Source organism: Pecten maximus, chromosome 6 (genome assembly GCF_902652985.1).
Source record: "Pecten maximus chromosome 6, xPecMax1.1, whole genome shotgun sequence".
NCBI classification, from domain to species: Eukaryota; Metazoa; Mollusca; class Bivalvia; order Pectinida; family Pectinidae; genus Pecten; species Pecten maximus.
The window spans coordinates 11,188,555-11,206,882 of record NC_047020.1 but is presented as its reverse complement, the minus strand read 5'-3'; the positions used below and the strand labels follow the sequence as shown (position 1 = coordinate 11,206,882).

The window sequence follows — 18,328 nt, the reverse complement described above, 5'->3', positions numbered from 1 at the left end:
TGGACGACAGAACATTGCCCTCCCGAAGTCATCGAGATGACTGTCGTCATAGCTCAGACCCAGTCATGAAAACTGCATGGGAATTTTAAGACTCTTCTGGATCAGAGGGCGATTGTTGGTGACGGTGACCTACGACATCAAACAGAAAATGTCCCAAAAAAAGCTATCAACCTTTCCAAAACCATACTAAATAAAATCATACCAATTGCATGTATATGCAGTCATATCCTCAAGAAAGTTGTTAAAGTGTGCCTTTCATCAGGAGGTTGCTTTTGTAGGCATTTCTGGAAACGTCAGGAAGGATTGTCTTACCCTTATCTATGTCAGCGAGGGAAACATAGGAGAATCCCGTCAAATAAACTTGTGAATCTTATTGACAGAAGGGGACAGGGCACAAACAAGATGCAAAGCCAATGCTGTGGTGGACCTTGACACATGGCTGGAAATACAAAGGTGTGGGACCTCGCATTCAACAACAGTACCTAACAAGTGCAATCAATGATTGCGAAATCTCACCACGGCAGCAATCACACTATACATTCATTTTTTTATGTATGTATAAGCATGTCATTTTGAAATTGTATGTCACATAATATCGCTCCTAGACCTCTAATGGATGTATAAACCAAATAAGAAGGGTGTGGACTTACAAGCTTTCCAAAACTAACCCCCAAAATCTTTAAAGTGGGTTTTTGTGTCAAAAAAGTTAAGTCCACTAATTGGTAAAATGCCAAAAAAAGAATAACTAATTTTTTCTGCATGATTTTGCCACAGCATCACTCCTGGATCTCTAATGAATGTATAAACCAAATTAGAAGGGTGATAGGTGTATATACTTTTGGACTTATCCCCGAAACTTTAAAGTGAGTTTTGGTGCCAAAAAAGTTAAGTCCACAAAATGGTAAAATGCGAAAAATCACAATTTTTTTCTGCATTATTTTGCCATAACATCACTCCTAGACGTCTAACAAATGTATAAACCAAATAAGAAGGGCATGAGGTGTATACTTTTGGACTTACAAGCGTTCCAAAAACTTACCCCAAAAACTTTAAAGTTTTGGGGTGGGACGCGGACGACGGGGTGACAGCATTAGCTCTCGGTTACTCGTAACAGGTTGAGCTAAAACTCTTCCTCTTTGGTGTATTTCTTATCAATTGAACTAATGTATTGTTTAGGTCAGTGTCGTTCCTGTGTTACGAAACATGATGAACATGGCTGATCAAGTTGTGAGATTTACTGAGTTTTCCCCAAAGAAACATGATGTACCTGAAGAAGCCATCAATGCCCTGGGTTTGGTAGACAACAAACGACACAATTTGAAGGAACCCCCGACATATCTTGTGTCGAAGGAACCCCCGACATATCAAGTCCTGGAGCCGCCCCTGTAGATACATTGTTCCATATAACCATATATATATCTCCAGAACTGTGCTATTATTTTCTTCATATCTAACTGAACACCAACTTATATATGGTAGTTTCTGAGTAATTATGTAAGGAGTCATTTGTTATCAAACCATCAAAGGGATTATTATTGTAATAAAATTCAAATGTATCAATTGAATTACAGATCTAACAATCAGCCAATCAAAACCTATAGTGCATGGCAATCTTAGGTCAAAACCTTTTTGGCACAAACTGTTATGCATGTTCAAATATATAGTAAACACAGAGTGGAAAAGTTGAGTTAGAACACAATTGTTGCTGCCAACAATGGCTTTGATTAACAATCCACAAGAGAGACTCCTTGGTCTTTGTTGAGCTGACATCAACACACCCTTTGGCCTTTAATGAGCTAATAGCAACAGTCTCCTGGATTAAATGATGTATTAATCATACCATCGCATTGTCCAAGTCTGTCCCTGAACTGGCCACATTATGGATTCTTACCAGATAATAATCAACATCGTCACTAAGTGATATCCGTGTAGAAATCACAGAATATCTATCTAAAGATTTTGTCAGTGTAGTATTCTTCAAGATGTTCGACTCCTGATAAAGCCAGTCCACGCATGCAATCCCTTTTCACCTACAACAGACGTAACGGAATGATATGTTAAAAATGGTACAAAAATTCATAAAACAAACATTCTACGTTTGTTAAAAGATATCAACATCTTCAGTCTACAATCTATATAACCACTATAAACCCCTACTTAATGTACCGACTACCAACATCTTCAGTCTACAATCTATATAACCACTATAAACCCCTACTTAATGTACCGACTACAAACATCTTCAGTCTACAATGTATATAACCACTAGCTCCCCCTACTTTTATGTACCGACTACCAACATCTTCAGTCTACAATATATATAACCACTATAAACCCCTACTTAATGTACCGACTACCAACATCTTCAGTCTACAATATATATATCCATTAGCTCCCCCTACTTTTATGTACCGACTACCAACATCTTCAGTCTACAATATATATAACCACTATAAACCCCTACTTAATGTACCGACTACCAACATCTTCAGTCTACAATATATATAACCACTAGCCACCTTTACTTTTATGTACCGATTACCAACATCTTCAGTCTACAATATATATAACCACTAGCTCCCCCTACTTTTATGTACCGACTACCAACATCTTCAGTCTACAATATATATAACCACTAGCTCCCCCTACTTTTATGTACCGACTACCAACACCTTCAGTCTACAATATATATAACCACTACCTCCCCCTACTTTTATGTACCGACTACCAACACCTTCTGTCTACAATCTATGTGACCACTAGCTCCCCCTACTTTTATGTATCGACTACCAACACCTTCAGTCTACAATCTATATAACCACTAGCCACCTTTACTTTAATGTACCGACTACCAACATCTTCAGTCTACAATCTATATAACCACTAGCCACCTTTACTTTTATGTACCGACTACCAACATCTTCAGTCTACAATATATATAACCACTAGCCACCCCTACTTTTATGTACCGACTACCAACACCTTCAGTCTACAATATATATAACCACTAGCTCCCCCTACTTTTATGTACCGACTACCAACACCTTCTGTCTACAATATATATAACCATTAGCTCCCCCTACTTTTATGTACCGACTACCAACACCTTCAGTCTACAATGTATATAACCACTAGCCACCTTTACTTTTATGTACCGACTACCAACACCTTCAGTCTACAATATATATAACCACTAGCCACCTTTACTTTTATGTACCGACTACCAACACCTTCAGTCTACAATATATATAACCACTAGCCACCTTTACTTTTATGTACCGACTACCAACACCTTTAGTCTACAATATATATAACCACTAGCTCCCCCTACTTTTATGTACCGACTACCAACACCTTCTGTCTACAATATATATAACCACTAGCTCCCCCTACTTTTATGTACCGACTACCAACACCTTCAGTCTACAATCTATATAACCACTAGCTCCCCCTACTTTTATGTACCGACTACCAACATCTTCAGTCTACAATCTATATAACCACTAGCTCCCCCTACTTTTATGTACCGACTACCAACACCTTCAGTCTACAATATATATAACCACTAGCTCCCCCTACTTTTATGTACCGACTACCAACATCTTCAGTCTACAATATATATAACCACTAGCTCCCCCTACTTTTATGTACGGACTACCAACACCTTCAGTCTACAATATATATAACCACTAGCCACCTTTACTTTTATGTACGGACTACCAACACCTTCAGTCTACAATATATATAACCACTAGCTCCCCCTACTTTTATGTACGGACTACCAACATCTTCAGTCTACAATATATATAACCACTAGCTCCCCCTACTTTTATGTACCGACTACCAACACCTTCAGTCTACAATATATATAACCACTAGCCACCTTTACTTTTATGTACTGACTACCAACACCTTCAGTCTACAATATATATAACCACTAGCCACCTTTACTTTTATGTACCGACTACCAACACCTTCAGTCTACAATATATATAACCATTAGCCACCTTTACTTTTATGTACAGACTATTTACATCTTTGATGAGTGGATTCATCTGGATTGTATTTCTTTATTTTCTTTCCAATATGATATCATTATGGAAACAGTGCTATATTATTGGTAAGTTATATCTAGACAGGGTTGACATGCTGGAGATACTGGATCCTGGTAAACATTTTGTCATTCTAATCTATATTGTTAATTAACCAACGTTAAAATGTCACTGTTTACGTAGATGTTGTGACTTTAACATTAAATAAAAATGTCACTGCTACCATTTCAGAAGTTGTGACTTTAACATGAAGGCAAAGGGGCATAACTCCAATGAAATATCAAAACAAAACTGACAAACCACATTGTTGAATACAAAAAGAAACATCCTTTCTGTCTAGAGATGGAAATAATTCTCCATCCAAAACATGATGAGATAAAAGTTGTGAGACAGAAATGAGAATTTCAGCAAAGAGATATGACAGATTTGAAGAGATGTGGCATTTGAAGAGATGGAATTTGAAGAGATGTGATATTTTATTGAAGAGATATGACCACTGATGAGATATAGAAATGATGTGCAATAATGAAATTTGGAATTTATTGAACTTACATAACATTACTTGAATTCAATGATCATGGAAATTACTGACCTGCATATAATTGTAGTCTTCCTTTTCCAAATGTCTTTTTTTCTCTTGGAACATGACCTCAGGTTTATTGCCCCAAAGAATGTCAGGAAGCAGATCTATTGCAACCCTATAATGGAAGTGTGAACATTATAGAGCCAGGACACAGATAAGAAACAGTTCAATCATGGCGCCACCATTTATACAATTCTGTTTACCCATTAATGTTTCTCCTCCCTCTGGGAGGATGGGCTAGACTCTGTATTTATATGATCAGTCCCATTTACCTTCTGATGCTTAAAATCAAATTTAGTCAATATTCTTTCAGTCATTCTGACCATGAAGCATATCAGAGAAATAATTTACGGAAAGCTGGAGAGGACAGTGTGTCATACCTAAACAACCAATCTTTGTTTTAATGTTCCTGACAAACTAACATTGTAACAACTTTGGTATTTGAGAATAGTCTTAAAGAACTGCTTACTTTTGAACACCAGCAGGTAAAGGTTTGTCCAAGTCTAGTCTGTCTAGTCGGATAGGATGGCCATAAGAACTTAAAAAGCACTGGAAATCTAAAATCAGAAAAGATTGTACTACATCAAATAACAAATATTTAACAAAATCAACAATCAAATCTCATGTCTATGGGCAAAGAAAGCCTTGAGCTTAATTGCAAGATCCAGGCTTGCTCATTTCTTACTTAAAGCCAATGTGTCTATCTACCATATTCATGTGTGAAAATGATGGCCAGTTTTCAGGGAATGGAGTCTCACATTTAATAAATGAATAAAAAAAATACCTCAGAGTGATTTATTTTCACTGATATTATACGTAATTGACAAGATATTGACAACAATTTTCTTCTGAATGAAAATCAGAGCTAATTAATTATGCATCACTGATGTCCCAGAAGCCAAAGCGCTGACCTAAAATTAAAAGCTGAACGCATAAAGATAATCAGTGCTTGTTGTGAAACTCTTCCACTAATCTCTTAACATGAGGAACCTACACATGATGACCAAGAAAGAAAACGTTCTGAGTGCATCAATTACAAATTTCAATTGTAAAAATCCAAGATGGCTGCCTGTTGGTCATTTTGCTTTCCCAATCACTCAAAATTTAATGGGCACAACTAGGGACCAAAACAACTATTAATGTTAAGTTTGAGAAACATCCTTCAAGTACTTTTCAAGAAATAACGATTACAAACTTCAACCGTCAAAATCTAAGATAGCTGCCTGTCAGCCATTGTTTTCCCTTTCAGTCTTAAAATAGAATGGACACAACTTGTGACCAAGAGGAAAAAACATGTGAAATTTGAGAAAAAGCCCTCGGGTACTTTCCAAGAAATAGCCATATCAAAAATCAATTGGTTAAAATACAAGATGGCTGCCTGTCCCCTTTTCCCCAATCACACTCAAAATCGAACATGTAAAACTAGAGACCAAAGCTAGGGAACCTACATGTGAAGTTTGAGAAAAATCCTGCAAGTACCTCTCAAGAAATAGCAATAACAAACTCTGATTGTCAAAATCAAAGATGGGGACCTGGCAGCTATTTTGTTTCCTTTAAATTTATTACACTCAAAATAAAATGGGCACAACTAGGGACTAAGGTTCAATGATAGCCGACATGTGAAGTTTGAGAAAAATCCTCCCAGTACTTCTCAAGAAATAGCGATAACAAGGATTGTTTACAGATGATGGACAGACCACAGATGCAGGGCAGCTCAAATGGTCGGCTAAAAAATGCCTCAATTCTCAGTAAATGTTCATGGTCACAAATAAAATTATATCTTAATTGAGAAACTTACATGTAAGAATTTTATTTTGAGGGACATTTTCATTTTACCAAAATATGTAAACTGAACATCAAAAACAAATATCATGAATCAAATCATATAGCCTTTAGCTATAGACTATGAAATTTATTTTTTTTAATTTCAGAAGATTATGGAAGAAAATAAAAACATAATCTAACCATGGAAACTAATAATACGAACACATTATTTTGGGGTTTTGGGGGGTTTTTTTTTATCAATTAAAGAGGAATTATCGCCCATATATATTTCTGATGTTTTCCAAGTGTCATAGCTCAACTACAATACATGCATACAGTTGTCATAGCTCAACTACAATACATGCATACAGTTGTCATAGCTCAACTACAATACATGTATACAGGTGTCATAGCTCAACTACAATACATGTATATGTATGTATCAGGGTTCACAGGGGGATAACTCTTACAAGCTTTACTCAAATATAGGTATTCTATCGGAACTCTTTTCCTCAGGAGACAGCATTTTACGAGTGTTTCATCTCCCATTAACCTCAATTTCAATTACTTCCTTACCTACGATATGCTTGAGTCGGGTTGTTGAATTCACACCAAGGAACTCCTTCCCACCTAGAATTCTACACAGCGCTGTCTCAGTCATTTCATAGTATTTAATGAGATCTTTATAAAAAGAAAAAACCAAGGAAAAACAAAATCAAAACATATATAAAAAAATGTGTCTGCATTACAAACAGCTGTCATACTAATGTACATTTCACTGAATTAAACATCAAAAGAATTGTAATTTTCTATGATTTCTATGAAATAGACCCCATTAACATTATGGTTTAAAAAGAAAAATCCCACTAAATAGAACTATTCTAGAATATTGTCCTTCCCTAGAAACAGTCAGACAAAGCTAGTTTCTTAATGATATCCATGGCATCCATATAATATAGTGCTAACATCCTACTACTCACGAACAATACAACTGCACCATACTTCCAAAAGTGATGCAAATAGCTTACACGAAGACTTCAATCAACTGACACACACATGGGCCATACACGACTGATTTATTAAGTTTGACTTGAAATAGTGACAGCTTTAATTACTTTACATACATTTTGGGTAGGATTTCTTCTCAACACCAACATGCCCACAAAACCAAGGAATGTCCAATTCTGGACAGTCGAGGACAACAGTGCGGTTCAGTCTCAGCAGATGGTATTCAATATGTTCTACACACACAACTGAAATAAATGAAATATTTCAATATTAGATACAGTGGAATCCGTATATACAATTGTACAGGTGTATACATGTATATGCTTTTTCCAGGTGAAAATATGCAGAATTGCAAACTGGGGTTTCGCACCTTCCTAGACACATGTTTATCATCTAGTAGATATCGAAATATGCACTAGATTCACTACGTGCACATTTTTTTTACATTAAAATGTATAAAGAATTAATGTATATTGTATTTAAACATTTAAACAACTTTTTACATGCATCTCTATACAACTATCACTAGTCATTAACACTTGCAAACAGTGACATGCTACGTTACTTATATACACGGAGTTATTGTTCCCATGATCGTATCATATATAGTGGTAGTAAGGTATCACTAACACTCTACAGTACAGGTAGGATGATGTAAGTGGTAGTAAGGTATCACTAACACTCTACAGTACAGGTAGGATGATGTAAGTGGTAGTAAGGTATCACTAACAAGCTACAGTACAGGTATGATGATGTAAGTGGTAGTAAGGTATCACTAACACGCTACAGTACAGGTATGATGATGTAAGTGGTAGTAAGGTATCACTAACACTCTACAGTACAGGTATGATGATGTAAGTGGTAGTAAGGTATCACTAACACTCTACAGTACAGGTCGGATGATGTAAGTGGTAGTAAGGTATCACTAACACTCTACAGTACAGGTAGGATGATGTAAGTGGTAGTAAGGTATCACTAACAAGCTACAGTACAGGTAGGATGATGTAAGTGGTAGTAAGGTATCACTAACAAGCTACAGTACAGGTATGATGATGTAAGTGGTAGTAAGGTATCACTAACAAGCTACAGTACAGGTATGATGATGTAAGTGGTAGTAAGGTATCACTAACAAGCTAGAGTACAGGTATGATGATGTAAGTGGTAGTAAGGTATCACTAACACGCTACAGTACAGGTAGGATGATGTAAGTGGTAGTAAGGTATCACTAACAAGCTACAGTACAGGTATGATGATGTAAGTGGTAGTAAGGTATCACTAACAAGCTACAGTAAAGGTATGATGATGTAAGTGGTAGTAAGGTATCACTAACACGCTACAGTACAGGTATGATGATGTAAGTGGTAGTAAGGTATCACTAACACGCTACAGTACAGGTAGGATGATGTAAGTGGTAGTAAGGTATCACTAACAAGCTACAGTACAGGTAGGATGATGTAAGTGGTAGTAAGGTATCACTAACAAGCTACAGTACAGGTATGATGATGTAAGTGGTAGTAAGGTATCACTAACAAGCTACAGTACAGGTAGGATGATGTAAGTGGTAGTAAGGTATCACTAACAAGCTACAGTACAGGTATGATGATGTAAGTGGTAGTAAGGTATCACTAACAAGCTACAGTACAGGTAGGATGATGTAAGTGGTAGTAAGGTATCACTAACACGCTACAGTACAGGTAGGATGATGTATCAACAATCTCAACAAAAAATGTCTTCTGTTTACACAGTAAATACTTAATTTGTTAAGGATATGTTGATAATCATCATCATCCACAAACAAGCCATTAAAACAATCGAAAATCATCAACTAACCTCGCTGAGACTTTTTGTTGATGCACTGATCCACAACATCTAGAAAATCTGATGAAAGAACGGCTCTTAGAGTCTTCTTGGGAAAAACACCTGCTAGACACAAGTTGTCCAAACCCAGCAATAAGGAGTCTATCCTCATGGAGTCCATGTTTTCTCTAAATAACACATCTGCAAACTTTTCAAGTTCTTCCAACTTTGATCTGCTCATTGCACCAGATTCTAACAGATTAGTCAGAGCAATAAAACAATTGAGACTACATGTTTGCTCTTCCTTCAATAAGTTTGTGACCAGCTGGTCCACAGCGGGAGTCGTGAGGTGAAAAAAAGCATTAGACTCATTGTAGTAGTGATGACTTATATTTTCACCGAGCAGTACAGCATCTGATCTTGAATGTGGAAGTAAAATCACTTTTGATACCCTCTCGATCAAGTTGCTAATGGTATCCTTCACACTTACTGAATGTCTGTAATTTGATCTGAAATCAAGAGATGATGAAAAACATTCTGCTAACTCTTTCAGATCAGTTAAGTCAGACAACTTTGTATCGATCAATTGTAGAACCTCGTTATAAAATTCAGTGTGTTTACATTTGTCAATGCTAACGTCCGAAACGTGAATGAGATTGAAACAAATTTGAAGAAGTTTCTTTAAATGTGTTTCTCCTCTACAAACAGCTGAAATCCTCTCCATCAAATCCCTTCTCGTTGCATTATCAAGTTTACTTTCTATACAGTCTAAAACTATGGGTAGCCACCTTCTGTCTCTCCCAAACCCTTGCCTGGAAAGCAAATTCAGCTCTACATACATCTTGAAGGCATCGGGCGACAGACAGATAAGCTTCCACTTGATCAGTAATTTCTCAAACATGCGAACATTTTGAAACATGTCAGCATAAGAATGAGTATTCATTAAAGTCAACAGTTTATTGAAATGAGAGAGGTTTTCTCCTTTGTGTTTCCTTATCATTACACCTAACATGCTCAGAAACCGAACAGAATAAACTGGCTGTAACTTTGGGAAAATCTCCTCCATATGCTGGGTAAGAATCCTCAAGGATTCCTGTGAGAGGTGAAAACTCTCCATCCTGTAGTAGGTCATCACACTCAGCATTTCAACAGTACTCAAACTTGGCATGGTGTGCAATATTTTTTCCCAATGATCTTTAATTGTGAGTTGCAAATTTTTAGAAACAAGTTGCATTTCCAGGTATTTCTTTACTGCCGAAACTTTAACAAGAAGTCGGAGGTCTCCATGCTTCAGTTTTGCAATCAATTGTTTTTCAATTCTGTCAAAGATATCATTTCTAATGATGTGTGGAACTATATCTTTTGGTGCAGAACATATATGGTTTAAAATAGTCACAATATTTTCAGGACATTTCATAATATTCTCATCTGTGACAAGCGCATGCCAAATCTGGGAAAAATGCACTGTGCACATGCTGTTCCCAACCAAGTTATAAATGTTGCTCCTGGTATTGCTGTACGATATTGCTTGGACAAACTGTTGTTTTTCCATTGCACTTAGAAACCCAACAGAATTCAGATGCTTAAAATGTGGAAGCAAAAATTTGTATTTTACTATATTTGGATTACAATATGTTTCTAGAACCATTTGGAATTTCCTGAGATCTTCATAACCGAGTTCTCCGGCTGGTTCATTTAGGACATAAAAAAGTTTGTGCATCACTGGGTCGTTGGCATACATCTCTTGAATTCCCAGATAGTTTAGACAAAAGAATACGTGAGTTTTCTCACTTGCAGTCATAGCATGCAAATGTTCATTGATCAGTGATAAAAGGGGTTTAATCTCTGCACAACTGAAAAAGTCTCTCAACAAGGACTGGCCTCCAAATAGCTGTACCAAACCAGTATTACCAGTTAATCCTCTTTTTCCTGTGGAACTTTGATCCTGAAACATATTATATAGATTCTTGAATGGATAATTTCCATTGGAATAAACTGCAGCGATGATATCATCCAAAGTTTTCACCAATGCTCTGCTGCTCACTTCCTTGTCCCCAGATGCAGCCGCAGTCAGAAAATCTTTCAATATTGTTTTTCCATCGTGACAATTCAGTACAACCATATTGTCTTGTATATCCAATTCATTGTGGTGCATGTCTTTAGTGATGCTTGAGAAGAAAAACAGCCTGTTGTTTTCACAGTATGGCCCTATTTTTTTGGTACCTTTTCTACATCCCATATGTTGCAATCGGACTCCAAGAAACGGTGGATTAACATCACCATGAAGGGCAGATAGGGAAATGGTTGTGCAAGGAACACAAGAACTGATATTGTGGAGCAAAGAAAAGCTCCTTCCGCAGCCATGTGCAGCTCCAGACCGGAAAAGTCTAAAGAGGGGATTAGCCATCTGTAAAATCATCTGAAATACAAAAAAAAAAAAATAATTAAAATTCACAATCAGGCCGTAGTTTTTCGGAATTTACCAAAAGGAAACAATAATATTATTATTATTTTGCTTTTTTTTTTTTAAACATTTTGATCACAGTAGTGAGATACTAGTCTACAGGGCGAAGTATTTATTTGCTGTAAATTATTAAATTGGGTTTATATGTGGTATATCCATCATTTTCTTTAATCAGCGAAGTTGTAGACTTTAGCTCATCACTAACTTAGTTTCAAAGAAGAAGTTGTTTATAACAGTTTCGCCAAATCAACCACTTTTGACCTGGCCCCTGATCTGGCCCCTGATTAGGCCCCTAGAGGGTCAACCCCACTTATTGTACAATTTTGAATTCCCACCACATAGGGATACTTCCCTGTCACTCAGCTACAAAAAAAATGTAATTGGCTCAGGACGTAGAGCCGTTGTTATCAAGCCAGAACCAGGTTCGATTCCTGTCAGTACACTCAGAAGGAATGTGTTTTCCCTATTCTTTCACAATAGCAAGATCGCCGACACAAAATTTGGACAAGGGAAACTGATCACAGGAGTTTGTTACAAATGAAGTATATTGAATATACAGTGTTTTTATCTGTAAGGTAGATTTTATGTCATGCCCGATTTTATGGCATTCGCAACACAATCTTAGCAACACCAAACGGTATTTGAGAATTCCACATTTTCATAAAGTTGTGCACTCTGTCCCTACACCAGATATTAGCCCAAGTTTACTCTGGCCCTGTCACCATGTCTGGTGTAGGGCCAGAGCGCACTACTTTATGAAAACCTGGAATTATCCGACACCGTTTGGTGTCACTAAGAATTTGGTGCAAATACAATAAAATTGGGCGTGACATAACACCTACCTTACATGTATGGATAAATGAGATATTTATTTACCCTAGAACACCCATTTAGTCCCATCTAGCTGTTTTATTCCGTCCATATAGACCCTCGTTTTACGCAAGTCAAAATTTCGTACTATTGACCCATCATTTTGTAAGTGACAGTACGACTAACCACCCGAATCGGAATGCAATGGACCGAAAAGACCATATATGATTTATTGTGTTTTTCTTCTTGCATAGTTTAAATTAAGAAAACTAAGCTTATTATTTCCCAAAACCTGTTATATTAAATTCAAAAATTCATTATTCCTAAATTATAAGGGGTAAAATATGTAAAAAATAAATGTATTTTTTCTTTTCGCTCCATCGCTCACCGATTAGGGTAATTAGGCCGCACGCGACCTACATAGTTAGCCATATATGGCATCGAGTCAAGTATGAAATTTTGACCAGCGTAAAGCGAGGGTCTATACGGACGGAATAAAACACCTAGATGGGATCCGGACTAAATGGGTGTTCTGAGGTAAATAAATATCTCATTTATCCATACATGTAAGGTAGGTGTTATGTCACACCCGATTTTATTGTATTTGCACCAAATTCTTAGCGACACCAAACGGTGTCGGATAATTCCACGTTTTCATATAGTAGTGCGCTCTGGCCCTACACCAGACATGGTGACAGGGCCAGAGAAAACTCGGGCTAACCAGATATGAGCTACTATTACACAACAGAATAGTAAGTGACAGAAATACTTATAATCCAAAGGATGAGTCCCGTAAAGAGGAATAATAATATTGCTAAACTGGAAAACAAATATAAGTAACTATAAGGATATATTTATACATGTAGAAAACCTGCGATCCATGTTACATCATACATAGATTTGTAACGAACCCTGTGCCGGTCCCTGTGCTCGCATTCTCGGACTGGCGCGGCTTGAAACTTAACCCTGTGGACAAACAATACTTACTCTCAACTTTTTCTCCAATGCACACTAAAAGTAGGTGTGTTTAACCAACTTGTCACACAATATGCGCCCAGACATCATCCACAATCTCTGGGGAAACCAATGTTATTCTTGTATACCGCCATGTGACTTTGCAGGGTCTGTTTTCTAGTCGGAATTAGGTTGGAATAGAAAAGTCCAGAGGATGTCCGAATTTAGTTTCCTCTATTTAGGAAGAAGGGGTTCGATACGCAACAAAGGCAGAAAATTGTTTTTTGGTTTGTTTGTTTGGTTTTTTTTTTTTTACTCAAATATTGTTTTAGAAAAAAAAACACAGACACATACGCACATGGAGAAATACAATCCCCACAGTAGCTACCAACACTAATTAATCATAATGCATCTCTTGGTTGCTGTTGTTTTTTAAAATTCATTGTCAAAGTTACTTCAGCAATCTTTCTAAGCTTATCCACTATGTACATGTACATGAATGGAATGGAATGGAATGGAATGGAATGGGAAACGGTACGGTACGGTATGATACCTATGATATGATACGATATGATATGGATGCAGGCAATATGCCTCTATATCATCACCAAATGGGAATACTAGTAAAACGGCGCCCATATCTGAAGTTTAAAGTGGTTTAAAGTGTTAGTGTTTCTCTTGGATATTGTTTTATAACCCGCCAAATGGTTGTATTTTAGTTTAAGGTCCTTCCAGTGGTTATCAATTTTAATTTCAAAGTCTTTTATCGTTGGTGAATCAACAACACGTTCGGGAAGACCAGATGTCCACGATGAAAACGCCTATGCCAAACCCCGCTTATTGGAAATCTTATCCCCGAAAGATTGCAAAATTTGCTATAATCATTTCATTTTCCTAAATTTTGGCCCCCAGACCCCTCGCCAAAAAAATCCGGGCTCGCGCCTACGGCGCTCGCATTACCACTAAATTACTGGACCCCCCCCGCCTTTTCAAATTCCTGGATCTGCGCCTGGCGCCGTATTCGATATGTGATCTAACCAGAGCCTTGAATAACTGCTTAAATGTTATCTTATCTAAGTACACGATTGATCTGTGAATAAGCCCAAGTATACTATTCGCTTTACTTACTGCTTGTTGAATGTGAGCGGTGAAGATCTCCGTCCACCAGCACACCGATGTCTTTTTCCTGTGTTATATTTCCAGGTCGATCTTCTCCTCACCAGATCCTTTCATGTAGTAACTCCTCGTGTTTTTGCCATTGCCTTGAAAGTACTTTGCATTGATTGATTTAAACATATTTTATTTGCTTCAAAAGCATAAAGGATTAGGCACAAGTTATTACAACATTACTAAGGCCTTCTCCACAATACATAATACAATATGTATATAAATTGAGAAATAGCATAATGTGATCACAATGAATACAATTTTTTTTACAAATGTATATATCATATCATATTACTGAAACCTTTGGCTGGATTTCAAATAATTTTCTAAAAAAAAATTGTGTTTACATCTACTGGCAGATATTCATTTCCTTTGAGCAGTAAGTCTAAATCAATGACAACCTCCAGATTTAAATTTTCTAAATTAGAGAAAAGGGTACGTCTTTGTATAATATAACGAGGACATGTATAAGAGAAATGATAGGCATTCTCACAGGGATTTCCACAAGAACACTCAGAAGTTTCAATTAGATTTACTCTGAAAAGATCATAGTTTGAAGAACAACATTTGTACCTCAACTTAGTATGCAAAATATTTAACTTTCGTTCCCAAAAACTGTAGAAAGAAGGTGCATTTTGGCGATTTACTGGATGAGAATTAAACTGTTCCAAGAAAGTAAATTTGATGGTAAAAAGGAAGATCGAGTACTGTTCAGTCTATGATTTGGAACCGTAAAATCATTTCTGTTTCTTAATGGATAGGGATTGTTAAAAGCAACACTAGGTGATATAATAGGTCATTAAGAATTTGAGGAGTGGTACTATTTTTTATACTAGATAAAAGTTGTAGTCTCCTCGTTTTCCTTCATTCTGATAACTTTTCTAAACCTGTTTCAAAATATAGAGCAGTAATATTCACATATGATGGAAGACCGGTAATGATACGTAGTTTGTTAGTTAATCTCTCATACCATCTCACATCCCCTCTGTTAGTTAATCTCTCATACCATCTCACATCCCCTCTGTTAGTTAATCTCTCATACCATCTCACATCCCCTCTGTTAGTTAATCTCTCATACCATCTCACATCCCCTCTGTTAGTTAATCTCTCATACCATCTCACATCCCCTCTGTTAGTTAATCTCTCATACCATCTCACATCCCCTCTGTTAGTCCATCTCTCGTACCATCTCACATCCCCTCTGTTAGTTCATCTCTCATACCATCTCACATCCCCTCTGTTAGTTAATCTCTCATACCATCTCACATCCCTTCTGTTAGTTAATCTCTCATACCATCTCACATCCCCTCTGTTAGTCAATCTCTCATACCATCTCACATCCCTTCTGTTAGTTAGTCTCTCATACCATCTCACATCCCCTCCGTTAGTTAATCTCTCATACCATCTCACATCCCCTCTGTTAGTTAATCTCTCATACCATCTCACATCCCTTCTGTTAGTTAATCTCTCATACCATCTCACATCCCCTCTGTTAGTCCATCTCTCATACCATCTCACATCCCTTCTGTTAGTTAATCTCTCATACCATCTCACATCCCCTCTGTTAGTCCATCTCTCATACCATCTCACATCCCCTCTGTTAGTTAATCTCTCATACCATCTCACATCCCTTCTGTTAGTCCATCTCTCATACCATCTCACATCCCCTCTGTTAGTCCATCTCTCATACCATCTCACATCCCCTCTGTTAGTTAATCTCTCATACCATCTCACATCCCCTCTGTTAGTTAATCTCTCATACCATCTCACATACCCTCTGTTAGTTAATCTCTCGTACCATCTCACATACCCTGTTAGTTAATCTCTCATACCATATCACATCCCCTCTGTTAGTTAATCTCTCGTACTATCCTACATCCCTTCTGTTAGTCCATCTCTCATACCATCCTACATCCCTTCTGTTAGTCCATCTCTCGTACTATCCTACATCCCTTCTGTTAGTCCATCTCTCGTACTATCCTACATCCCTTCTGTTAGTCCATCTCTCATACCATCCTACATCCCTTCTGTTAGTCCATCTCTCGTACTATCCTACATCCCTTCTGTTAGTCCATCTCTCGTACTATCCTACATCCCTTCTGTTAGTCCATCTCTCGTACTATCCTACATCCCTTCTGTTAGTCCATCTCTCGTACTATCCTACATCCCTTCTGTTAGTCCATCTCTCATACCATCCTACATCCCTTCTGTTAGTCCATCTCTCGTACTATCCTACATCCCTTCTGTTAGTCCATCTCTCGTACCATCCTACATCCCTTCTGTTAGTCCATCTCTCGTACTATCCTACATCCCTTCTGTTAGTCCATCTCTCGTACTATCCTACATCCCTTCTGTTAGTCCATCTCTCATACTATCCTACATCCCTTCTGTTAGTCCATCTCTCGTACTATCCTACATCCCTTCTGTTAGTCCATCTCTCGTACTATCCTACATCCCTTCTGTTAGTCCATCTCTCATACTATCCTACATCCCTTCTGTTAGTCCATCTCTCGTACTATCCTACATCCCTTCTGTTAGTCCATCTCTCATACCATCCTACATCCCTTCTGTTAGTCCATCTCTCGTACTATCCTACATCCCTTCTGTTAGTCCATCTCTCATACCATCCTACATCCCTTCTGTTAGTCCATCTCTCGTACTATCCTACATCCCTTCTGTTAGTCCATCTCTCGTACTATCCTACATCCCCTCTGTTAGTCCATCTCTCGTACTATCCTACATCCCCTCTGTTAGTCCATCTCTCATACTATCCTACATCCCTTCTGTTAGTCCATCTCTCGTACTATCCTACATCCCTTCTGTTAGTCCATCTCTCGTACTATCCTACATCCCTTCTGTTAGTCCATCTCTCATACTATCCTACATCCCTTCTGTTAGTCCATCTCTCGTACTATCCTACATCCCGTATGTTAGTCCATCTCTCATACTATCCTACATCCCTTGTTAGTCCATCTCTCATACTATCCTACATCCCTTCTGTTAGTCCATCTCTCATACTATCCTACATCCCTTCTGTTAGTCCATCTCTCGTACCATCTCACATCCCCTCTGTTAGTCCATCTCTCATACCATCTCACATCCCCTCTGTTAGTTAATCTCTCATACCATCTCACATCCCCTCTGTTAGTTAATCTCTCATACCATCTCACATACCCTCTGTTAGTTAATCTCTCGTACCATCTCACATACCCTGTTAGTTAATCTCTCATACCATATCACATCCCCTCTGTTAGTTAATCTCTCGTACTATCCTACATCCCTTCTGTTAGTCCATCTCTCATACCATCCTACATCCCTTCTGTTAGTCCATCTCTCGTACTATCCTACATCCCTTCTGTTAGTCCATCTCTCGTACTATCCTACATCCCTTCTGTTAGTCCATCTCTCATACCATCCTACATCCCTTCTGTTAGTCCATCTCTCGTACTATCCTACATCCCTTCTGTTAGTCCATCTCTCGTACTATCCTACATCCCTTCTGTTAGTCCATCTCTCGTACTATCCTACATCCCTTCTGTTAGTCCATCTCTCGTACTATCCTACATCCCTTCTGTTAGTCCATCTCTCATACCATCCTACATCCCTTCTGTTAGTCCATCTCTCGTACTATCCTACATCCCTTCTGTTAGTCCATCTCTCGTACCATCCTACATCCCTTCTGTTAGTCCATCTCTCGTACTATCCTACATCCCTTCTGTTAGTCCATCT

The 18,328-nt window shown here is 37.7% G+C and overlaps 1 protein-coding gene across 1 annotated transcript; it reads right to left on the bottom strand.

The window, feature by feature from the left end:
- Positions 1-1,013: 1,013 nt before the first annotated feature.
- LOC117328956 lies at positions 1,014-10,868 on the bottom strand. The gene is made up of 6 exons (XM_033886590.1): positions 9,238-10,868; positions 7,524-7,652; positions 6,976-7,080; positions 5,105-5,192; positions 4,645-4,750; positions 1,014-2,030 (listed from the first exon to the last, which is right to left on the bottom strand). Exons 1-6 carry the CDS (start codon positions 10,850-10,852, stop codon positions 1,947-1,949), a joined length of 2,127 nt encoding a protein of 708 aa, XP_033742481.1. The 5' UTR covers positions 10,853-10,868; the 3' UTR covers positions 1,014-1,946.
- Between the last annotated feature and the right edge of the window lie 7,460 nt (positions 10,869-18,328).

Bases quoted from the DNA above. Each gene is read 5' to 3' on its own strand.
- LOC117328956 (XM_033886590.1), bottom strand. From the start codon at position 10,852: ATGGTTCTAGAAACATATTGTAATCCAAATATAGTAAAATACAAATTT. The intron at 5,193-6,975 runs GTAAGGAAGTAA...TTCTGATTTTAG, and splicing joins CCGACTCAAGCATATCGTAG to ATTTCCAGTGCTTTTTAAGT. The intron at 2,031-4,644 runs GTCAGTAATTTC...CGTCTGTTGTAG, and splicing joins AAGACTACAATTATATGCAG to GTGAAAAGGGATTGCATGCG.